This window comes from Arachis stenosperma, chromosome 4 (assembly GCF_014773155.1).
Source record: "Arachis stenosperma cultivar V10309 chromosome 4, arast.V10309.gnm1.PFL2, whole genome shotgun sequence".
In the NCBI taxonomy this organism is placed as follows: domain Eukaryota; kingdom Viridiplantae; phylum Streptophyta; class Magnoliopsida; order Fabales; family Fabaceae; genus Arachis; species Arachis stenosperma.
In genome coordinates, this window is record NC_080380.1 from 3,485,852 (window position 1) to 3,512,089 (window position 26,238).

A 26,238-nucleotide genomic window follows, 5' to 3' on the forward strand; every position below is an offset into this window, starting at 1 on the left:
ACTGCAACGACCTCAAGGAAATATTGAAACAGATCCAATCATACAATATGAGACTCAATCCAGAAAAATGTGCCTTTGGAGTTCAAGGGGGTAAATTCCTCGGATTTATGTTAACCTCACGAGGAATTGAAGCAAACCCGGAAAAATGTGAAGCAATACTAAACATGACAAGCCCTAAAATAATGAAAGAGGTACAACAATTAGCAGGGAGGGTAGCCACACTTTCTCGGTTTTTGCCAGCAGTATCAAACCGATCTTACCTGTTCTTCCAGACGATCTTAAAGAATAGAAAATTCCAATGGACAGCAGAATGCGAGAGGGCGTTCGACGAGCTTAAATCTATCTTATCATCACCACCTGTGCTACAAAGGCCTATAATCGGCAAACCCCTATATTTATATTTGTCCATCTCCAACCACTCTATAAGCTCGGTGCTTGTCGTTGAGACAGGAAAGACACAACAGCCAGTATACTTCGTTAGCAGAGTCATGCAACCAACGGAACAAAAGTATCCGAAGATAGAGCAGCTAGCCCTAACACTTGTGACCACGGCAAGAAGACTAAGACACTACTTCCAAAGCCACACAATAATAGTAAGGACAAACCATCCACTAAGGCAAATATTGACAAAACCAGAACTGGCCGGCTGCATGACCAAATGGTCAATCGAACTCTCGGAATTCGACATTCAATTTCAACCTAGATCGGCCCTCAAAGCATAGGTCCTCGCCGATTTCATCACCGAACTAACACCTGACGAGCATAACAGAACATGGGAGTTACACGTAGATGGAGCGTCAAGTCGAGAAGGAAGTGGAGCCGGCATAATTCTGAAAGAAGGAGATGAAGTAGTAGCCGAACAAGCCCTCCATTTCCACTACTCGACAAGCAACAACCAGGTCGAGTATGAGGCCCTCATCGCAGGACTTAAGCTCGCCCTAGACCACCAAGTACAAAGTCTGACAGCACACTGCGACTCCCTCCTGGTGGTCCAACAGATCCGAGGAGAATTCCAGGTAAAAGATCCTTTGCTAGAGCAATATTGGCTCATAGCAAAAGATCTCATTTCAAAATTTAGCTCGTTTAATATACTACATGTGCATAGAGAACAAAATGTTAGGGCAGGCATACTATCCAAACTCGCTGCCACTAGGGCAGATACACAAACATCTGCATTATCACAACTTACACTCACAAAACCAAGCATTGAACTATTATACATAGAAAACATTAACCACCTCCGCGATTGGAGAACACCTTTTTTGGAGTATATAAATACAGGAAACATACCCAGGGACGAGCTTAACCATCAACAGTTCAGACGTAAAGCAAGCTTCTATACAAAAGTAGCAGGAGAGCTATATAGGCGCGGTTTCTCACAACCATTGCTAAAATGCTTAAATAACGATGAAGCAAGAGAGGTGATGGACGAAGTACATGAAGGTGTATGCGGAAACCACATAGGAGGACGAGCTCTAGCCGCAAAGATAGCCCGAACATGATACTACTGGCCGACCATGAAGAGAGATTGCATTGCCAAAGTCAAAGCATGTGACAAATGCCAAAAACACGAAGTCATTTCCACAAAGCCGGCTGAGGTATTGCACAGCATGGAGGTAAGCTGGCCTTTTCACAAATGGGGGCTCGATATCCTCGGCCCATTCCCAATAGCGCCAGGACAGGTAAAATTTCTTCTAGTATCAATAGACTACTTCTCAAAATTGATAGAGGCACAACCCTTAGCAAGAATAACAGCCGAAAAGGTACGATCTTTTATATGGAAAAACATAATATGCCGATTTGGAATACCAAAGGAAGTAATATCAGACAATGGTAGACAATTTACAGATAATAAACTCAGCTCTTTTCTAAAAAATTTTAACATTCAGCATCATTTTAGCTCGGTCGAACACCCACAAACCAATGGGCAAGCCGAAGCTGCTAACCGAGTTGTATTGCAGGCAATAAAGAAAAAGCTCGATAATGCGAAAGGCGAATGGGCCGAACTAATCCCAGAGATATTATGGAGCTACAACACCACAGTACAAAACACCACGGGCAAGACACCCTTCAGATTAGTCTATGGTTCAGAAGCACTAATCCCTGTAGAAATCGGGATCCCTACGTTGAAAACCGAACTATACGACGAACAACGTAACATACGAGCTAGAAATGCCGAACTTGACTTGGCCGAGGAGGATAGGGAGATCGCCGCCATCAAACAAAGAGCCCAGAAGCAACTAGCGGAGAAGAAGCACAATAAAAAGGTTGTTCCGAGGATATTCAAGGAGGGCGACCTAGTTCTCCGAAGAACGGAAGAGGCCAGACGACCTCCTTCGCATGGTAAGCTCGCCGCAAACTGGGAAGGACCGTTCCGAGTATCGAAAGTAATCGGAATGGGGGCTTATAAGCTTCAAACATTACAAGGCAATCCAATCCCAGGAAATTGGAACATTTCCTCCTTAAAGATGTACACATCTTAACTTGTACAACAAGCGAATGAAGGTACTCTTTTTTCCCCTTAAGGCCTTTTTTCCAAAAAAGAGGGTTTTTGCCTAAGGTGGGTTTTAATGAGGCCGGACGCACATAAAACAAAACGCGAAAAGCCACTATCTCAATCCATAAAAAAGCAAACAATACTAGCATCAAAAGTCTAACCGACAAAGCAAAGGTCAGCAAATACCCAGCGAGTTCAAAGTCAAAATATCCAAATCATAACAAACAAACAAAATAGAAATATTTGGCAATTACAACTACGAAGGAGGAACATTCTCGCCATGCTCCTCTACAGTACCATCAACAACTAATTTACCGCCGACCACTATCTTAGTCACGTCAAACCGATCCTTATCAAACTCTGACGCTAGCAAAGCAATCTGGCTCACAGCACGATCGAATCCATAAGAAAACATTTCCATTCCATTTTCTTCTAGCTCATGAACTCGGGCTGTGAGCTCACCTTTAGCAACATCATTCTCCTTCACCTCGGTTTGCAACAGACGAATCTGATCTCTCAAGCGGATCACATCCTCCTTAGCCTCCTTAGCCTTAGCAACAGCATTAATAGCAACGTCCTCTTTTTCCTTCAATAATTTTTCCAACTCGGCAATTCTCGCTTTTTGCGACCTCTCCAAATCAGCAGCTTTATCCATTACCTCCTGATGCTCAGCACCAATGAGCTCGGCAGTACGACCAACACAGAGCAAACGAGAAGCGACAACCTACAAACACCCTCCCAAGGTAAAAAATAACGTTGAGAAAAACAAACGAAACTAAAGCAACAAACAAGAAATTACCTGAACGAACTTGCCAAGCGCCTCCATACCAATTCGGCAAGTCATAAGCATATCACCAGGATACTGCGACGCCCTATCAGATACCTCGGCAAAGTTAAACTGCTCGCTCCAGAGGGAATGAGAACTAGAACCAGCAATAAAGCCGTGAAGTTTCTTCTGCCGATCAAAAGCAAGCTCCCCACCACCAACAGCTTCCTGACCACCCTCAGAGATAACCTCTAAGGACACATCATCCCTTTTCCTTTTGAACGAAGATGTGGGATGGGCAACAGAAGAGAAAGCTTGCTCTCTAGCATCCTTTTGATCACTAGAGCCACCACCCCCTTTTTCCTTCTTCTTATTTAGGAAAGACTGAAACTTGTTAGGATCCAATAAAGGGACTCGACCTCTTACAAGAAACCATCAATATCAGAAAAAGCAACAAAAAACCACAATACAAAAAACACACAACCAAAACAAAGTACCTATATAAGCCTTCAAACCCTCAACATCACCAGAATCATACAAAGATAAAAGTTCAGGGATAGATAAGCACTCCCCAGAGGCAAAACACTCAACCAAAAAATCTAAATACGAATCTTCTTCCTCAGTCCGCTCCGAGGCCTCAAGAATCTGGCTAGGTTCGGAACACCAATACAGCAGAAATCTTTCAATAAGCTCGTCGTCCAAGTAAAACGGGTACTCAGTCTCAGCCGACCTAACTTTAACGAAGAAAGATTTAAAATTTTTGAAAGAAGACTTGTAAAGAAGGAATAAAGAATGACCCGAGAAGCTACTAAGACAGACCCACAAACCCTTTCGAACCCCTTTAGCCTGGAACAAAGAAAAGAACAAAGGCAAGGAACAAGGGAAAGAAAGACAATCCATCAAACACTCAAAGGCGTGAAGAAAGGCTCATGAGTTGGGATGTAGTTGCGACGGTGCACAATTGAGTTGAGTTAGAACGTCACACTCAAAAGAAGAAAATGGGAACCTGACACCAAGTTCAACTAAACAAGGAGTATACATGTAAAAGTATCCCCAATCACCTCTCCTCTCACACACTCTGTCACTGCTAGAACAAGGAAGAAACTCGATGGCAATACCAGACCCAGCCCTCACGAAATTTGAAACCCTCAAATCAACCACAGACTCGACACTCGTGAAAGAAGACGAACGGGTTCTCACGTCATCATGAACCCAATGGTAAGGATCATCTTTCTTATCTTCAACTGCCTTCAATTTCTCTTTCCTTTTCTCTCCCGCCATGGATAAAGCAATAAACAGTAACAAAGGATGGTCAGAAATACTAACCTTTCAAAGACATTATGGAGTTAAGCCACAAGAAGTTGAAACAGTGGAGTTACGATTTCCAAAACAAATGAAGGATATTACTACGAAGCCCACTATCTTAGTGGGTAAAGCAACCCATACCCACTAAGGAACGTGGAAAACCCAAACGACAAGACAACAAATTAAACGCTACACGTTTCACAAAGACAAAGTCAAAAAATCTTCTCAACAAAAAATCTATTCCAAAACGACCAAGAAAGACCTAAAAGATCCACGTGCAAATTAAAAACACATCAAAGCTCGCCCGCCGTCCTGCACAACGACAGACGACCTTGGGGGCTATGACGTGTACCCCTCATACTCGGAATTTACCCTAATAATCGGAATCCACCTTTGTACTTGGAACTTACCCTCATATACGGAGCCTACATGCCTAACCCTAATCTGACCTATTAACCCGGAAACAAATAATATCACCGTTATCCACAAATGGACTACACTAATCAAATACCACTCCTGATCCTACGTAGGTCAAAGATATTAACAACAACTCCCACCAAGAATATCGGAGAAGCTCATCAAAATCAACACTCCACTCGCCTATAAAGCTAGGTCGGGTAGAACCTTAGAGTCAAGTTCTTCAGAACACACACTAATTTATTCATTTTATTTTCTCACTGTCCCTATTCACATTCTCACTTGAACGTCGGAGTCCTTTTTGCAAGTGCTCCCGCCGCTGTGTTCCAGAGAGCTGAGGTTATCGTCACTTCGTGATATCTGGACGCCGCCTAGCTCGGTCAACGATCCAGGTGCTCGGACGAGTCACAGACCTCGGCGCCTTCGAGACGGAACACCTCCTATTTCCGTTTGTAACAACCCAAAAATCTTCTCATTCTTTTTAATAAGTCACGAGTAATTAATTCAGTTTGTAACTAATTATACATGAGTAAATTGTTGCAATGATTTCACACCGTACATTGATAATAGCTAAGTGAGTTCAAGAAAATTTTCGCCTTTTAGAGGCAGGTTTAATTCCGAAGCTTACCTATGGGGTGTTAAGGAAGGAATGTTAATTGGAGGTTATTAACATTCTTCCTTGCCAAAGGTAGCATGGACTCAATCATGTTCTTGGACAAGGGATTGTTGGCGATGGACCAACCAACACATTGCAAGGATTGGAGTCATATCTTGTCAAATACGGATCACAAAATTGGATGCAATAATAGGCAGTTAGGCACTCATAGTCTGTCATCCAATTAACCTATGTTTATATCAAACTTTCACTTGATTTGTTAACCCAAATATATATAAACATATGAATTTATATAATCATTAATTTTAATATTAAAAATATATTAAATAAGTGTAAATGAATATGAAATTTCATATAATATATTTTTTGGTTTTACTGTCGTCTTCATTGAACCTAAGTATATTGTATGCACCAAAGATATGCCCCAAATAACATGTTTTACAGAAAGCCAAAGATATGCCACAAGAAACATGTTCTATAGAAAGGTAAGCACTGATACCCTAACCAATCTCAACAGTCGTACTTGACAAACTCTTACTGGGACTCAACCTAAAACCCTGAATCATTTGAGACGAATTAGTGACATTACATCAGAATCTGTGCTATCATGCATTGACACATTAAAGCGGAAAATCATTCATATAAATTGACACATTAGAGCAGCCACACTCTTGGCAAGGCCAATAAATTTCACTAGAAATGCCATGGAAGAGACATGACATTAATCATGTGGCAGCAAGAATAAGGTGCAATTAAGAGTAAACCACAAATTTATTACAAAATGATTTACACACATACAAAAAATACACTAAAAGATCAAAATAACAAAAACATTATCAGATTTTAGAAGTTAAAAACGTGACAAAAATAACTTTAAATATCAATTTTAATTTTTACAAGTGACAAACATATTATGTATTTAACAAACAATTTGATCTGAATTTTCGTAAAAATATTTGAATAAATATTTAAAAAATAAATACAAAATATTAGAATAAAATTCAATATCTGGAACTTTCTTTTGCGATTTCTTAAACTCTAATACGCAAAACTAATCTACTTAACTTACAATAACTAATTTTTAAGGGGAAAAAAGTCTCATTATTCAACTCATACTTTCAAAAGGTCACAAAAAAATAAATCTAAAAAACTTTAAAACTTTGAGAATATAAATTTAAATATTTGGTTGTTCTTACCACATTTTAAAATATTTTATAAGCGTTTTTCTCATTTTAATCTTTCGTGAATTTTTTTCTTTTAGCGTTTAAATCTTGTGTGAATATTTTTGATAGATTACTATGCAATTATTCAAAAGCATTCTGCCTATCTCAACCACATCTGTAGCTCTGTACTATTTGCTTCTTACGTTTCCAGCACAATTCTTGGGCATCAGGGGTGCTATTTCTCAAAGCCAAACAAATCATATATATACTGATATACATATAATTCAAATTGGCATTCTATGCTAACCTACTGCTTATATTTACTCAAGTAGCGAAGGACAAGATGAAATTCTTGACGAAAAGCTTGTTAAGGGGTGTTCCGACGTTATTGTGCGCTACTTCGAGTTCGAACTCTGTCAATAAGCATTTGCCTTCCAGACAAATCCTCTTCATAACCAACAACCTGCATCAAAAGAAGAGAGTTGACACTAATATCTGCACAATAAAAGGAGGTTCTAACAAGGAAATATTCATAAACCAGAAGATAATATCAAGAAAAACTTAAAATGTAGTATGACAAATTAAAATGTAATACTAATTGCATGTAACTAAGAAAACCTGAGATTCTGTTTGTGTTTCGCTAAAACGATCATAAGTTTCAGCTTGTCTGTCTCGAGAAGCCTCACCATCATCATCTTTTCTGCCACCTCTGAGAAAATTATAACTTTGTTAGAGATTTAGAAGTATGGTGAAAAATCATGTACATGATGATACAGCTGGCATAATATACAACAAAATGCTAACCTGTTTAACCAGTGTTTCGACAATCCAAACACAGCATTAGGATTGGAATTCTCTTCACAAACGATAGTACAACCGGATGAATAGATCTATTCTGGCATCAAGGATCACTTTTTCGAAAATTAAAAAATAAAACACAACCTCAACGAAGTTATAAATTTTAAAAGGATACACTTCTCTCACGCCCTGTACTCCCTGGTGACCTCTGATCATGCATCTTTGAGGAAAGAAAAAAAGCAAGTTAACCAGTATACAGGGAAACAAAAAAATTGGACATAGTAGAGCAAAAACAAAGCGAATGTAGCATTAACAATAAAAAATGGAAAAACAAAAAAGAAAGACTTGTACCTTGCTTGTCTCCTCTAACAAATCCTCAATTGCAGCAGCAACATCAGGAACAGCATGAGGAACCTGTCCAGCATCTTTTACGGTATTGTCTTCAGAAAAATTCATTCCATTGACATGATGAATACCTGAATATACTGCAGAAGACACCTTATCAGGATCTTCCACAAGCCTTGCCTTCTTGCTCTGAATATTTGATATTTTTAAATCGGTCCCATTACTGGCAAGTCCGCTATATATGCCTCTATTTACTTTGTCTGTCGAATTTTGTGATTGATTCGGATACTGGGACGTCAGATCACTTATCATTTGAACGGCCTGAGTAGGAAATTGACTCACAGTACAAATTCCTGCCTCCCGATCTTGAGCAGTGACTTCTTTTGGTAAAAAATGGTCTATGGCAACAACTCCATTCTGAAAAATAAAAATAAAATAAAATAAAAATTGGAGATCAGAGAGGAAATATGTCACAGAAATGCATGCATTAAATATTTATTCCAGGCTTACATTAAAGTCCTAACTGTGCTGTCAACAGCCACTATAGATAACATTACCTGTTTGACACATTCAAACAGCCATTCGGCAGTAACTGACCGGATCCCCCATTTACAAGCAGCATCATACTTGGGCCCATTCTTGAATTTACACAACAAATGGCTGACCTTCTTCGTTAACTTCTCCACAAATTTAGCTCCCAAAACAAAACACAAGTTCCGTAGTAGAATTCTTTCTTTTTCCTCATATTGCGAAACACAAAACCGAAAGCTTTCAAACCCGGGCAAGGGAACGCGACAGGAAAGTGGAGAATAAAGAATATGACTGCCAACATCCATTAGGTATCCGGCCTTTAAAAGAAAGAACATAATCTCAAGATTAGTATGTACAAGCAACAATAACAAGGACCTAACCCACTAAGTGGGGCCACAACATTAGTAGGTAAACACACAAAAATATCATTAAGACATGGAGAAAAATAATAGATGACGGGTGCAAACTTCTTTTTAGAACATCTTTTAGTTTTACGACTATAATTTACCATTATCAAAAGCCATCAAACTTAATCGTTCAGCCCTCTCCTCTTTGGCTTTTTGAACAGCTTAATATGCACTATTCATGATGACTAGTGAAGGAAAATAGAAGAAAGCAGAATGAAACGAAGGGGAAAGAGGGTGCAGAGCCGAGAACTAGGTGTGCTTTCTTCTGATTAATTGCTCTATTCCACATTTTATCCAACCAGAATATATTGTACTCACTTTCCATCCTCTCCTCACTCAATAAGGCTATTCTTTCCCAAGATTAATCTATAATTCCTGACCAACTCAAACCCCTCCCCCTCCCTCCCCCCTCCTTTTTTTTCTTCCTCCCTTCAATTGGATACAAAAAGTATAGCTATGACATAAAAAGATTAGCTCTGTAACAATGCACGCCAATCCCCTTGAATATCAGCTAAAGAAACCCCGTTACAAAGAATATATGCACACCAGCTAAGACATAAAAAGAGTACAATGCATGTTAAACATCAGATAAAGGAGCACTATTAAAAAGACTGCTGAACACCAAACAGAAGCCAAAAATAACCTTATCCCAAATTAAAGCCAAAATTTCAACTGTTTCATTCAGTATAAGTGTAGCAAACTGAAAAAATGACTTACGAGTGATTTAAAACATTAAATTCTTGCAGTAATATATAATGGATAGACGAAAACAAAGTTGTCTCTTCCATCAGCTTACACAGTATTAAATAATATCAAGATCTATTACTGATTAGGCATCTAAAAATGACAAAAAATAAACCTGAAATGGAAAACTTGGCTTCGTGAGTACTTGCCCAAAATTAAACTGTGGCTGCTAGGATTACCTGTAAGCAAGATCGTATCCAATGACTCGAAACATATGTACTTTGGGAATTTGCTGCCATCATGGGTGTTACACCATGACATTCAACAGTAAAATGGACACCATGTTTTACTTTCCCACTTATTACTTGTCCTCCCCCTTGATGTATCCATTCGATGACCTCAGCTCTCTAGCAGAAGAGATCATGAGTAAATTATACAACAGCATATAAATACATAAATATATACATATGGAATACTGATGAAAAGTCATCACAAATACACTAATCGCCATATTTATGTGGTATCAACAATTCTAGATTGTTTATAAAACTGTCCAAAATATGATAAATCAACAACAGAGTAAATTAACAGTTGGCACATTAAGAATATCAATACATTGGACCTGATAGTGTTTCAATGTAGAGAGAAAGTTTGAGGAGGAAGTATACATACATAAATAGTGGAGTGCTGAATCTTTTTCTAGCTAACAGTTATTTACAGACTGCTATCCTAGCTGGCAGAGTCTGTTATCCTAGCTGGGAGCTGTTGTAACTTTTTCAACAGCTTCCAAGCTGCCTGTGGCTTATAGACACTTAACTCTACTTACTCTAGCTCCTAGTTCCATCAACTCAGCTTACTCTATTAGAACCCAGTTCAGCAACAAATTGCCAAAGTTATGGTCAGTGAACATTGTTTTGAAAGGTTAATGTAGAGCAGAAAATCCATTTGGTTATGTAAAATCATATGTTCATTTTTCAAGTGAAATTCAAGGCCTTGCAAAATTAGTGATTTTGCAATTTTTTGAAGAACCAATTATTATACAGCCTAGGATAGCAAGATGAAGATTTTCCCTTTTGAGGTAATTGTAAGAAGCGTAGGTCAATTCTAAGTTCATCCGCGTACATTAACCTTCCAGATACATTTCTCCAAGCACACCATTCAGGATTCCTATTATCTGTTCTCCAACTTTTCTAACATAATCATAGTGAGCATTGATCCTCCAGTTAAAAGTCTATTCTACACATCATACTTATAAAAAATATTTTACTTACCCTTTCTTCAGGAAATAAATCCGAGAAACAAAATATTTTCCCTTTGAAAACTGTTGTGGACTTAACATATTCTACACTGGGATCACGTTGTGTCACTGTCATCTTTGGAGCTGTCATCTTATTAGAAGCATGTTGATTTTGCCCCATTGCTTTACTGAATGAGTGAACACTTGTACCCACATCCAGTTTATCTTTCCCCAAAGATACTGGCTTTACACCTCCAGAGGCCATAACTCCCACCACCTGAGCACTCTGCAAGCTTTTAGGAAAACCACAGCTTTTACCTTGAACCATGGACATGCTTGTTGATGCTCCTTTGACAATGCTTCCTAAATTTAGGAAACCAGAGAACAACAAAAGCAATTAATTTCAATAAAGCATATTCACTATTTCGGATTGACTTACTAAAGAGCATTTACTAGCCTGAACAATTAGCATAACTAAGACTAAGATACACAACAAAGATGAACACAGTAATAGCAGACCTTTTGGAACAAGTAGATCAGATGCAATGTGTCTCCTTAGAACAGGGACTTCTTTCTTTTCACGGTTACAATCTTCAAGCCAGGACGTTTTAACAACATAAATGACACCTAAAGCAGCAAGACTCCTTACATCCTTCTTTTCCCTTAAAAATCCAAATCATGTCGAGATCAGTCATAACTATTAGCAATGAGAATTTTTGCCAAACTGTGCACATGAAAATAGTCACGTTAGTGAAAATAACGTCCAAATATCATCAACATTAGCATTGGTAGCAACTTTGCACAAATATTCAAGGAAGTTATCAAACAAAGAGATGATAGATATCCATGAAGTTTCTTCATAATCTCAAAATAGACTCACGATTCTGAAGGGTTTCCAACAACTATGTGTGTCAGCTTGGCATTTAAAGACATATATCGGGAACCTCCACCTTTCCGCACCATATTAACTAGTTTCCGCATGTCAGAAGCTTCAAAGCCAACAAGAAAGATTTTGCACTCGGATAAGTACAGATCATTATCATCAGATTCAGAATCATTGGCAACAGGGCCATCAAGGTTCAATTCATCACTGGGCTTTCCTCGAGGTGCTTCAGCATTTGTATCTTTGACAAATGTAGCAACATTTGTAAAAGAAGACGTGTATTCTGAACATGTAGCTTCTTGGTTTTTATCTACAAACTCAGCATAAGAAGAAACCGGCATGTTTGGATCTGTAACAGCTGAGGATACTCCAGATTGAAATTTACTAATATCCGTTTCTTGGCTATGCTGTACATCTATGTCCTTAATCACTTTCTGTGAAGATACAGGTCCATTCTGAACTAGGTAGGACTCCTCGTTCAGACATGCTACCAATGAAAACAAATAAAACAGAACAATGGATACTCAGAGTGCAGTTGAAACTTAAGGGTTGATGTAGAAAAGGAGAGAAAGTGAGAGAGAATATTTACGCATTAGAACTCTGAATAACTCTTTTAATTGTTTGAAAAATGTTTCTTTTAACAACTGTATGAAATCATAATCATAATCTTCAAAAAGCTTCTTGTACTTATAACCTGTTTTCAACTTAATATTATTAACTTCCGATTCTAATCTATTTTGAAATTTACCCGACCTAGTTTTAGAATCTGTTCTCCAATGATATAGAGAATATCAAAGTGGTCTTTAAAAGACAAAAGGTGTTACAAAGCTATTAACATGCATATGTTACCTCTTCGAGCAATAGATTGATCAAACCATTTCCTCGTCACAGTATAAATATGGCCCCAACGTTTTGCTACCTTATATTTGTCACCTTCAGGAGCTTAAAAATTGTCAAGAACACAATTATGCACCATGCTGAAGCCACATCAAAAGATGTTTGAGTTCAATACTGAACTCAGTGATAGAGGACCATATGCACAAGGGGGGAAAAAACATCATTTGAAGCGTTTATGCAATTGCAAGCAAAGGATGACATCAAAGCACAAAGACTATACAAGGTGGGACACTAGGAGAGAAGAATAAAAGTTAGCACATCAGCAGAAAAGCTCACTCATACAGGAAGCCCAATAATGCAATCACACAGCAATACATTATCAAAATGAGCCAAATGTTAATGTTGACTTGAGATGAGAGTATGTCAAGAAGCCAACAGCCAACTTAAAAAGAATATTAAGTAGAATTAAGAAAGATATGCAGCAGACACTGAAAGCAAGTAGATTGTGCCTATTTTGATATCTGAAAAAAAAAAGAAAAGAAACACCCTCATTAAAAGTAGAGGACCACTGGAAGGATATATCAGAAATCAAATGAGTGCACTTCTTTGTCAATTCTGCAGAGTACTTTCCACCATTTTGTAAAGTAAGCTTCTCAATCTCTTTGCGTTTATCTGAAATAACTGAAGCAAATTAACATCCATGATCCAACAATTCTATTATGACCAAGACCAACAGATAGCTATGTTATAACCTGCTGGAATCCCAGTAACACAAATCGTCAACCCGGAGAAAGGAAGGACCTTGTATGACTCCTGAGGAACAACACGATGCTCCTCTGAGCATTGCTTTAACCATTCATAGGTAACTATTGGTTTCTTCAGTATATTCAAAGCCCACTGCAAGACACATAAAGGATATTTGTAAGACGTATATCATGAATATCCAAACCTCCACAAAGAGTGGATGAGGGATAATGGGTTTTTCAAATTTTATAAAAGAAGAATGGACATCCTGAATAATTATAATTGTCAAACAAGTTTTTGAAATGGCTATATTTCCACAATCAAGTAGACCTCTAGATTCGGTGTTTGAGATTTGAGAGGGAGTCAGATAGACCAAGAAACAAGATGACTAATGGAAAAGAAACAAAGGATGAACAAACTGAGCACTAGTTCTAAATATGTGCAAAACTGTTGAACCATTAAACATCTGATATAACTATATATTCAGGTTAGCAAAAGTAAGCAACATTATATATCAGATCATGTGCTATATCCGAGACTGAGACCAGACCTTGTATTTTGCAGCCAAAACATTTTTCACAATGACAAAGTTCAAATCCAGTGATGCTTTAGTATGTAGAAGACCACCCATTTCAGTCACAATCTCTTCTATCTTAAGCTGCGTGTTCACATACATCAAACAAACAAATTTAGAGCATAAATGAGAACAGAGAGAATGATAAGACATCCGACAAAATAATTCCTTCTGTGTGCATAAATAAAACAGGATAATTGAAAACAGGACCTTTAAGTAGTCATGACAAACTGTTAGAAAGATCAACACGGTGAAGAGGAAAAAAAACCAAACTTATCCATAAAATTTACATTTAAGGGATGAAACAACAAGCCTTATCCTAATAGGTGGGGTAGGCTAAATGAAAGGGGACAAGCAAGAAGAAAATTATGAATGGGCATAAATAATAGCTAAGATCAACAGATATTTAAAACCAGAAGTTATTTTGTACAAATGGAAAAATCTTATAACTCTAGTTGTTGAATTACAATATTACTCCAACTGATTCTTCATTCCTCCTATATCCATATATCACTTTCTTCTCAAATAGTTTTAGATACATTACAGTTGAAGATGGGAAAAATCATCCAAGCATAGCCAAAAATGCAGTTCATGTCCATGCTGAATTGCTGATAGTGAAAGTGACAACACTTTCAACCTTAAGTTCAGTTGGAAAAAATAATAATAATAAAAACAATGATTATCAAAAAATGGAAACATGCACAATACCTTCTCATTGGTATCGAAGCCAGATGCAAGTATTTTGACACCATCCATGGCAAGGCAACACGTAAATCCAACTTTAGGCAAAGGCTTAAGTTCTTTAGCACATGAAAGAACACATCTGGGTCCTGTCCAATAACAACTAAACATAACTGAGGAACAAAACCAATTTTCCTTGCCAATATCATAACAACACGTGATCAGTGAATTCTGAACCACATAGATATTCATTCATGCTGCAATGATTTTTTGAAAACATCAATGATTCTGCATTTAACTGTCAAATTGGTAGCAATTTCAGAGACCTACCCTAACTACCAGCAATCAGCAGGCATTTAAAATCATCACTGCAACAAAAAAAATTAAAACAAAAAGGAAAATGGAAACTTATACTTTCAACATGTACCAAGCAATTTGCAGCCTTTGGCTTTAAGATCCTCAAACTTCTCCTGCAAAACGTAGAAAGAAAACACACCAGTTTAACATTAGTCGGTTAATTAATTATGAAGAATTGGAATTAAAATATTAAGAGAGCAGAGAAAACAAAAGTGGGAATGAGGGAATACATGTTTACTGCAAGAAATGACATGGTAATCATTGGGGCCATTGCGGGAAGGGTCGCAGCAGAGGTGCACTTGTGCACCGTTGTCTTTGAGCACATCATGAAGAGTGTCGAATACCTCGGGCGGAACCAGGTTCCGTGACATGAACACGTTCGCGCCATTGAATACCTTTGCCTTTAACATATTACTCTTCGTTCTTTGATCTGTCTGTCTTGGTGGTGCGCTGAAGCATAGATTCTTATGGTTGTGAGGTGAATGAAAGCAGCCTCTGGAAGGATACCTTGAGAAGATGAATCGGTGAGAGTGGATGAAAGATTAGGTTTATGCAGTGAGCCTGAAAGAAAGCACTACACAATAATGTTTTTTTATAGACAAGTATTACGTGCTCACAAATCAAAAACCGTGTCAGCGAGTGACTGGTACATGCAACTTCAATCGCAATCAATCTTATACAACCTCAAAGCTAACACAGACCAACAGAACACAGAAAACCTCTTCACAGTCCCAATCCAGCCCTTGTGTATCTACTGTAACCACATTCTAATCATAGTTTTTTATTGCGAATGGCAGCTCATGGTGGTGAGCCAAAAATCCGCCATAGAATTATGGCTGATGGTGCTGTGGGAAATGGTGGCTTACCTAAAAATTACATATATATGCACAAAAAAAAAAGTAGAAAATTTGCAAATGTATAAAATTATAAAATCTAATTAATTTAAGCAATTTTCTACTCATAAGGCATTCAATTAATTCAGCAAATGCAGTAGCAAATTCAACAAATAAACATAACATCAAGTCATAACAGACATAAAACATATGTAAATTGAAATAAAAGATGGAGAAAAAGAGGTTTATAAGATAACACTGAACCTATGTACATAAAAGGGGAAACCGGAGAAAGAAAAAAGGAATCGGAAGCCGATGGCTTGCAGAAACTAAGTTATGAACGAGAGAGAGAGAGGGAACCGGTGGCTTGCAGCGGTGGCAAGGAGCGGCAGCAAGCAGTGACGGCAAGAAGCGGCAGCAAGCAGTGACAGCAAGGAGCGGCAAGTCAGCAACGGTGGTGCCTGGCACATCAGTGTGTCAACGAGCCAGCAACAGAGGTGCCTGGCGTGTCAGCGTGTAAGCGAGTCAAAGATAACACAAGAGAGAACAGCAGAGAGGGAAGATGGAGAAGGAGGAAATGGAGCCAGACGGTGGTACCTGGCACTGCACCAGTGGTTCTTCTGGCAGCAGTGAAGAGGGTTAGAAGAGAGTTTTGGGAGCATTAGAGAGGAAGAAGCTGTTTTCTGAAGAAAGGAGGCTGAGGAAGGTGAGTTGTTGCATTTAGGATTTCCTAAATTAGCAAAATAACCCTCAAATTTAAAAAAAAATCCCAAAATGCCTGCCATTTCTGCTGTTTCTATAGCTGGCCGCCATGGCCCCACCGTGAAAAACTCATTGCACCGAGCACTGAATGGCTGTGGGGATGAATTCTGCCACGTCATGGCAGCACCATAAGCACAATTTTAAAACACTAATTCTAATTAACTCTCTTAGCAACATTCAGAATTTTTGTCAGCATCAATCCAACTAAATTTTCATCTCCAAACATAGCAACATTACTGTACAAATCTCTAACAAATTCATTAACATTTTCACCTAACATCGTCATTCTAATAAATTTGAACATAACATGACAACAGCAACAATAACACTTATAAGATCAAGAAGGGTATGATATTAGTTTATATAGATGCAATCTCGATCCGCTAAACCACTTCAAATTAACTTAAGAGGAAATTACGAAGCATTTCCCTTCTTTAAGAATTACAGATACCCCCACTTTTCCTAGTTTTTATCATACAAAGACCTTCCTTATATTATTACTACCATTACATATACACCCACTTACCTTAGTCTCATAAATCAGTAACAGTAACAGCAACAGCAGTTCCATCCAGACCTTGAATTATCACATTCCACCAAACTCAAATTGGCATAAAATCCATCTAACAACAATCTTTTCACGAAAATATCTCAACACGCTCCAATTATGATGCGCTCATAAATAGGTTTCAGTTATACAATTCTGTCACTGTCATCAGCACACCAAAACCACCCAAAATCAGCATCGAAATATTTTCACCAAAATAACTTCCTTCCTTAATAGAAGGGATTGGGATGATTCATCTTTACTCTGCCTCAATTTAGTACCATCAGTAACATAGATGTAACTTATTTAACACACTTATAAATAGCCATAAACCAGTTGACCACAAATCACCAGGCAGAAGGTTCAATCAAATAAAGATTAAGAATTTCAGGAAAAAAAAAAATTGCCACAGTCTAACAGGCCACAGGTGGATCAAAACCCTTAGCTAAAAAGTAACGAAAAAATAGGAAAAATAGGTTACAAATCTAGATTTTGTTTGTGAGAGATGACTGACATCGAGTTTATACTGTTGAAACTTTCATAAATAATATCCTAAGCAAATTGAGATCAGAAGAAACAGGTTAGCAATCAATCAAAATCATAATTACATCTGATGCTTCAAGTTCATTAAGCCTAACAAATTAACTTGATGAAGCCTAGATGAACCAGGTCACTCTACACGAGAAGTGATTTATTCTACGCAAAACCAAAGAGGAAGATAAAAGGAATGAAGTCCCCAATACACAAACTAGAATTTATAGCAACTAAAATCTACATTTCATACCATGAACATTTTACTCACTGCACTTATTATCAACTCCGAATTATTAACTTTGATTTACTAACATTCCTTTTGCTTTTACAAACTATATTACTACATATTTGAAAACCGAACCCCATATCAAACCTTTCTAGCTACTACTACGATGGTTCAAAGGTTCAACTGATTTAACCAAAGTTCAACTAGAACAACTGCAATATAATAAAATAATATTTAAACTCATAAATAACCCCCTCCTCCCTCCCCAAAAAAAACCTTACATAAACATATTCTAATTAACCAAAAATTAAAAATAATTCTACTAAGATTTTTTTCTTTTATTTCAGTAATACACTAATATTTGAGAACTCAAAACCAAAAGGAGAACCCAAGGCAAGTTCAAAGCTCCAGATCAAGATATACATACCTCACTCTATATACAGTTATACACTCTTATCCTAAGGGATCTATCTATATATGTCTACAAAGAAAGACATACTAGAAAGCAGAAACCAAAGTCTTGAGTAAGTACCCCCATCTAAACCAAGAGCTAAGTACTAGTTTATCATAAAACAAAACAACCTCAAAATAATACAGCTATATACCAATATAGCTAGTTTGGCTCCCACCTCTAAAACCGCTTGACTGCTGGCTGATAAAATTTCTAAGCTTTCAAACTAAAAAAATAATTGCTAAATACATACCGAAATTGTTAGAGAGAAGAAACAGAGCAGAGCATACCAGATCTGAAGGCGGCGGGCTGCGGCGTGGGAAGAGCGGCGGCATGCGGCGACGAGCAACGAGTTACAAGGGAGCAGGGGCTAGCAGCAGCATCCGGGAGCTTCAAGGGAGCAGAGGCGAGAAGCCAGCCATACTCAAGGGTGGACAGGAGGCGACAACGCGAGGAAGGGGAGCAATGGCACGACGGTGCAAGGCAGTCCGGCGAAGGCACGACCACTCGAGATGGGAGGCGATGACGCTACGACGTTAGGCAAGGCAGCTAAGGCGCGACGGTACGACAACACGTGGTAGGGAAGCACGCGGCGGAGAGGGTTAGGACGCAACACGCCACTACGAGAGCGAACAGGGAGAGAGCGGTGAAGGAGAAAGGATTCTGGTTCTGGGCTTTTGGCGGGATTAGCGTTGGGTTTATCAGTTTTAGATCAAAACGGCATCGTTTGGCGGTTCAGGCGGTTTTCTTCAAAAAAGTTTCAAAAAACCCCGGCTTTCGGGTAAGGATTTACTAGTTTTTTTGCCCAAATCTTCAGTTTAAAGTGTTGTAAAATAATTATAATTGTGGATATCATATTATGGAGTATGGAGTATTATTATACATAATGAAATTCGGGTGGCAAAGTGGGTCGGTATGCTCCAACTCGTCTTGTCTAAGTTCGTCTTATAAATGGGGCTAGCTGGCCCACCCCGTCAACTAAGATGGATTTAAAATGCTAACCCGTCCCACTTTATGGCGAGTCGGCGCGCTAGCTCGCTTAACTCTTTTTTTTAAAAAAATAAAATTCATTAAAATTAACCAAAAAATAATAATTAAAAAATTAAATACAAATAAAAAATAATCAAATTATAATATAATTTTTTTATTATTTTTTTATTTTTAATTTCAATAAAATTGTTTAAAATAATATTTATCAATAAAACCATTTTTATTTTAAAAAATAAATCACATAATTTGAGCAAATATACGAAATTGTAAAATAAAATAAATAACTAAAAGAATAATAAAAACAAAAACAAAAAAAGTGTTTAAAAATTTTATAATTATTAATTTTATAATAGCAATCACTATTTTATTTAATAAAAAATTAATAAATAAAAATCTTCGCCCCGACGGACCGACCCACCCCACACTGGTAAAACCCGCTAATTTGGCGGTACGGGTTTGGCGGATTTTTTTAATTTGGCAGGCTCCAAATCCTAATCCGACCCGCCTTTTTAGCGGGTTGGCCCGGCGAGTTCAACCCGTTTTCCCACTCCTAAATGAAATATGGAACATTATCATACATAATGGAATATAAAATATTATTAATTAATAGATATAGATTTTCATTATGTATTTTTATCAATTAATAAGTGGATTTAGTAAATAATATCATACTATTATTTATTTTAAAACTTTTATCTATAAATCTATAAATAGATCCTAAAAGAAGGTTTTAATTTAACACACTAAGTTTACATGAAAAGTTTCGATTACCTTCATAGCTCATAATTTACTTGCTCAGAGATAGCGCCTATTAGGTAAAACGGTGCTCTGTTAGGGCTTTTATCGTAGCGCCCTATTAAGGTGGGTTAAACTCTCAAAATCAACACTTCTTTACATATCCCAAAGTTGCTACTATTACCAGACATGGACGAAAGAGGAACATATCACAATCACTATAATCCAAAGGCTAACGGGAATAAGGAGGATGTGGTGTTAATTGAGGAGGAAGACATATCCATTAGAGTACAAGCCTATAAACAAAAAAAAAAAAAGCCTTATGGGGAGAACCTTTGTTGATCGAATATTCTCTGTAGGCACAATGGAAAGCGCTATGAAGGCAATATGGAGTAGACCGGAGGGTTTTCAAGTGGTAGAGAAGGACTGCAACGTTTTTCAACTTTTCTTTGAAGACGAGGATGAAGCAAAGAGAATTGAAAGAGGATCACCATGACTATTCAAAGGGTACGTGCTCCACATTAAAGAATGGAGTGAAGGAGGAGCTCCGATTTCGATTCAATTATGGGGTTTGCCCGAACAATTCAAAAGCCTCGAGGTAGGACGCAAACTGGAAAACAAAATTGGTTCAATCACAACATTGTAAGGGAAAAGGAAGCAAGAATTATAAAAGCACAAATAGAGATAAATAGCTTCAATAAATTCAAAGACTTGCTGAAACTGGCTGGACCAAACAAAAAAATTATGAAAACTGGACTCCATTATGAACGCTTGGGAGTAGTCTATAATTACTATGCTTTGCTAGGACATGAAGTGAGAAATTGCCCAAATTTTTTGGAGGATTCAAAGAAGCAACAAGTCAAATTGAAAGTCATTAGGAATTGGGTTAAAGCAGCTCAGGTAGGTAAACTGGAAGAAAGGAAGCCACTAAATCAGAAGCAATGAGGAACACTGGTGGCTCCTTCCCACAACCAAGGAAATAGCCAATTCCCTCATGACTACTGAAAGGTTTTTTGGGGTTGCGCATGGAAGACAAAAAGAAAACTTCAGAATACCTCATGCAGACAAGTAAGCGGACATATGGTTGAGAGAAATAAGGGCAGCTCTTGGAGATCCAACCCAGAACCGATTGGTACATGGGTATTGGCAGAGATTCTGATGCCGATGAACACTGAGAAGATTGTGGTGACAAATGATGATAGCCTATCTGCAAGATCAAAGATGAATAATCTGAAAATGCTAGCCAGACATTAAGGAAGTTCGAAATTGATGTATGCTAGTAGTAAGAGAGGAAACATTGGAAAAGAGAATGAGATTAGCTGGAAGAAAATCTACTTGGAGAATGATAATGATGTTACTGAGAGGGTGGAGGGTGCCAGCCGTAGAATGGCACTCTCGGACCCATGAAGGTGCTAATTTGAAACTGTTGGGGTTTGGAAAGACCCTTGATAGTCTAAAACTTTAAAGGAATGTGTCAATTCCACTCTCCTGAGGTTGTGTTCCTTTAAGAAACAAAAAAACCAACTTCGATTGGTGGAACGTAAGCTAAGAATGTGCAGATTTCATGATTGAAAAATTATTTATCCAAATAGGATGGCTGGAGCATTAGTTCTAGCGTGGAAAGAGGGGGTTAATATAGAAGTGGTTGCGGCAGATTACTTTTACATTGCAGCCAGAATAAAGGATGAGGTTGCAGATACATCTTGGGGGTTAATTGGAGTCCATCTGAGTTACTCTGATCAAGTTCGGCTAGTGCAGTATGTAGAAATCTCTTATGTGTGCCAGAAACTTCAGGAAAGAATTGTGATATTTAGGGACTTTAATGCAATTATCAGTCAAGAGAAGAAAACAAGAGGAGGGCTTAAGGCATGGAGTTCTATAGTAGAGTTCACAGAAATTATAGACGATAATGGACTGGTTGATTTGGGTATGGCAAGTAGACCTTATACGTGGTCTAGTCACAGAAGGGGGTGGACCTTGTCATCGATAGGTTAGACAGATTTATGGCAAATGAAGATTGGACAACTATGTTTCCAACAGCTTCGGTTCTGAGGTTTATAGAAAATGGCTCTGATCATGAACCAATTCTTTTGGTCTTAAATCCTCAAAAGGAGAAATCCAAGCAAAGATTTAAGTTCTAAAGGAGGTGGTGTGGCCTTAAGGAGGTTCGGTCACTAATAACTAAAGCATGGAATACTCATTTTGAGGGCTCAGCCATGTTTAAATTAGCGCAAAAGCTGAAGCTGTGTAGGCATAAATTAGTACAATGGCAACATAGCACTAACTAAAATTCCAAGAAGAGATAGACAGGTTATGTGGGCAGATTGAGATACTTAAAAATGCATGGGTGTTTAGGGGAGATGAGTTAAGTTTGTTGGAAAAGAGACTAGAAAGGGCTAATAGCAAAGAGGAGAGTTACTGGAAGGAGAAGTCAAGAATCAAATGGCCGAAAGAGGGGGATAAAAACTCAAAGTTCTTTCACCAATCCTTCCAATCCTGGACTTGCAAGAACAAAATCTGAAAATTGAAAAGGAATAACAGAAGCTACGTGACTTCCCGTGAAGATATAGCAAAGGTAGCTGAAGAGTACTTTCGGGCCATTTTTTCCTCTATAGAACATGAAGACCCAAAGCCTCTATTTGAAGACTTCTCGGCCAAGGTCTCCCCAGTGAATCGTCAGCTTCTTTCACCAATTTTCTTGGACAAGCAACCTTCAGTATTAATTCTAACAGTGCACCAGGAGACGATAGTTCCAGGGGAAAATTTTTCCATTTATATTGGGATGTTGTAGCTGAAGATGTCTATAAGGCAGTGAGGATTTTCTTTGTGAGTGGAAGAATGTTGAGGAGCTTTAATCATACTCAAATCTACCTAATTCCAAATATCACTGATGCACATGATATGTCTCAGGTTAGACTGATTAACCTCTCATCTGTTGTCTACGATATTATTTCTAAAGTAATTGTTCACTGGCTGCAATCTATTATGAATTTGATGATTAGTTCTAATTAGCGTGCCTTTCTAAAAGGGATATTAATTTTTGATAACATCTTTATTGCCCATGAATACATGCACTACTTAAAGAACAAGAAGAGGGGCTTAAACTCAGAAATGGCGATTAAGCTGGATATGAGTAAAGCCTATGATAGAGTTGAATGGCCTTTCCAATGGTTTATGTTAGGGAAATTGGGTTTTAACCCTAAGTGGATTAAATGGATTCAAGAGGTGGTTACCACCGTTTCTTACTTTGTTGTTGTTGAAGGACAACCATTTGATTTCTTTAGACCAAATAGGAGTATCTGACAAGGTGACCCCTATCTCCATACCTATGTCTTTTTTGTGCAGAAGGTTTATCCTATTTGCTACATAAGACAGAGCAAAATGGTATCATCTCTAGTATTCAAATTAACAAATAGTTTCCCTCAATAAACCATTTGTTATTTGCAGACGACTCGATCCTATTTAGCAGGGCTAATGAGGAGAGTTGTGATAATATCCTTTATCTATTTGAGAGATATGAACGATTGAGTGGTCAAAAGGTTAACCTGGATAAATCTACAATCTTCTTTAGCAATAATACGTCCATGGATTCTTGGTTGGGCTTGGTAGATAGGCTAAACATTCAGAACATCGGGGACCAAGATAAATATTTAGACCTCCCATTGGTAGTACAGAGATCAAAGAAGGCCACTTTCAATAAGATCAAGGAAAAAGTTAAACGTAAAGTATAGGATTGGAAACACATACTACTAACACCAGCAGGCAGGAAGATTTTAATAAAAGCAGTGGGTGCGGCTATTCCCACATTCTCTTTATCCTGTTTTTAGCTTCCAAACACTCTTTTAGAAGAGATCCATGGGATTCTTCAGCAGCTTTGGTGGGGTTGAAATGGGGCAGAGAAGAAGATGGCGTGGATAAGTTGGGAGACGATGACACGACCAAAAAGAGAATGGGGTTTGGGCTTTAAAGATCTTAGAGCTCAGAATTTAATGTTACTAGCTAACCAGTGTTGGAAAGTCACAATCAACCAAATACTTTACTGTCTAAAATACTAAAATGCAAGTACTTTAGGTACGATAATATAACGAGTGCTGAGTTAGGAACGTTACCGTCATACGGTTGGCGGGACATCCTGGAAGGACGCACTGTGCTTGAGAAATGCCTGATTTGGAGCATTGGAATTGGTTTAGTGGTTTGAGTTTTCCATGATCCATGGTTGCCTTCACTATACCCGTTTCGACCTTCTCCTTTTCAAAGCCAGAAATTGACTATCAGATCCCAAGAATCGTATGGGTGAAGGACCTCATCCTGCCAAATGGGACATGTAATAGTGAATTGATAAATCAGAAAGTCTCAACAGATGAAGCGGATAAACTCAAGTGGCTCCACACTAAAAACAATAATTTCGAAGTGAGCTCAGGTTATAGAATAGCATACTAGAGTAAAAATGGGAAGGAGTAAAAATGGGAGATTTTGTGGGATATAGTGGTGGATACATTGATAATGGATCTATGGCCAAAGCTTGGGGTTTGGTTTGCCTCGCTCTATCTTCCTCAATTTGTTTGAGCTGTGCCTTTATGCGTGTCAACTCTTGGTCTTTTTTGTGAAAATCAGGGCCAAAATACTGAGTCTGGATATATCTTGAGGTCTTGATCAAGTTGTTGAGCTTGCCTGGTTAAGCGTTCTTTCAATTCATTGACTTGGGCTTCCATAGAATACACTTGTGTAGACAGCTTGTCAGTTTTTTCAACAAGTGTTTCTAGGGTATGGTCAATTTTTAGCAAGACTTTATTTTGACTAATAGCATTATCAGTTTGCCAGTTTAAAACCTCATCTTGTGGTGTGGTTGACTGGTATCCTTGTGGAGTTACTCTCTTAGGGGTTACACATGGTCTTTGAGTGACTCGTTGATCATCAGTGGTAACCTGAAGAGGAGGAAACTCTTGGTCATAAGATCGGATAGTAGCCACACATGGTAGAGTAATAGGACTGCTCAAAGGACGTTCTTTGAGGATTTTTTGGGATCTCTTCTTTAGATTGAATCTTGGTGTTTCATCAAGTTCATCTGGTGAGTAAATCCTTGGTGGAGCAACACATTTCTGCTTCTTTTTCTTTTTTCTTGACTGCTTTCTCAAGCAGTCTTCTTCCTCAGAGTCACCCCATAAATCACAATTACAATTAGAATCACACATACTAGGATCAACATCCCATATAAAATGGTCATTAGTGTGTGAGACACAAACAGGTTTTCCTTCTTGGAAATAATGGATTGGGTGATCATCCTGCTCACTTGTGTGTTGGATGGCAAGAGGAGAAATAGTACAAATTCTCCTGAATGATGACTATCCTTCTGTTCCTAGCTTTTGGAAGACTGTTCTAACAATTCCATCTGATGCTCGGCTGATGGCCAAAGGCATTGTTGTATGCACATCAGGAACGTGTTGTGGAAAGCTCTTTCATAGTTAGTGATCTATTCCAAAGGTACTATAGAGGAAAGTTCTTCCGTAGTAATCATTCTTGGGATGTTAACTATGACTGGCCCATGATTCTTATCAGTGAACATTATGAGAGCATCTTCTGTGGAACTTGGAAGGCTTAGATCTAAGACATGATCTTGGACTCTATACAGGATTTGACGCTGGAGTGTAGCTTGCTCAGCACTAGCATTTTGTGTCACTCCAATCAGTTGGACTTGTATCTTGATCCTTTGAGTAATTGTTAGATCAGTGAGTCTTATGGTAAAATTCAGAGAGATCGTGAGGATCACACTTCCATTTGTCAGGGTGGTGACAAGTACTCCAATAAGAGCGTGTTGGCATTCTTTGAATGTGGTATCCAGGAGTGTAATCTTTGCTGTCACAGGTAAGCCTTTTCTGCCATGTAAGGTCAGGATTAACCTTATTGCTCCTAGATGTAAATGAGTGTACCTTTGTTGCAGGTAATCACGAATAAGTTCTTGTGGGATCTCAATCGTGACATATTGCTCAGCACCTGTGGCTTGAAGGCCACATTATTGTAAATGTGAGGTCTGGACAATTTCTTTGACAGGAGGTGTAGGGTTTCTAGTGATGAGATGACAAATATTGGTTATGGCTGATCGTTTCTGTCTGTGGTAAAAAGTGTATGGATTTATAAGTGGTTGCTGGGTTACAGGTATTTTTAAATCATTCTCAAAAGCAAATTTTTTTTGCCAACCTTGTACATGAAGGGGCAAGTGTTGCTACCATTATTGGTACAAGCAAAATAATTAATGACTCTAGAAGAGTTGTTATTTTGTACTCATATAGATAATGCGTTATTATTTACAAAGTCTCAAAG

The 26,238-nt window shown here is 38.1% G+C and overlaps 1 protein-coding gene across 7 annotated transcripts; it reads right to left on the reverse strand.

Annotated features, from left to right (window-relative positions):
• Nucleotides 1-6,829: 6,829 nt before the first annotated feature.
• On the reverse strand, nucleotides 6,830-24,288 carry LOC130974354 (uncharacterized). 7 transcript variants are annotated; one of them, XM_057899204.1, is made up of 18 exons: nucleotides 24,030-24,288; nucleotides 15,073-15,349; nucleotides 14,913-14,955; nucleotides 14,513-14,634; nucleotides 13,781-13,888; nucleotides 13,239-13,383; nucleotides 13,067-13,158; nucleotides 12,499-12,592; nucleotides 11,647-12,136; nucleotides 11,286-11,428; nucleotides 10,801-11,129; nucleotides 9,769-9,936; nucleotides 8,465-8,755; nucleotides 7,914-8,324; nucleotides 7,738-7,782; nucleotides 7,569-7,654; nucleotides 7,383-7,473; nucleotides 6,830-7,227 (listed from the first exon to the last, which is right to left on the reverse strand). In XM_057899204.1, exons 2-18 carry the CDS (start codon nucleotides 15,250-15,252, stop codon nucleotides 7,150-7,152), a joined length of 2,916 nt encoding a protein of 971 aa, XP_057755187.1. In that variant the 5' UTR covers nucleotides 15,253-15,349; nucleotides 24,030-24,288; the 3' UTR covers nucleotides 6,830-7,149. The 7 variants fall into 7 exon arrangements, 6 of the variants coding, with proteins under 6 accessions (XP_057755187.1, XP_057755185.1, XP_057755186.1 ...); XM_057899202.1 differs by having other exon boundaries at nucleotides 15,073-15,403; XM_057899203.1 differs by lacking the exon at nucleotides 24,030-24,288 and adding an exon at nucleotides 18,486-18,851.
• Nucleotides 24,289-26,238: the final 1,950 nt, after the last annotated feature.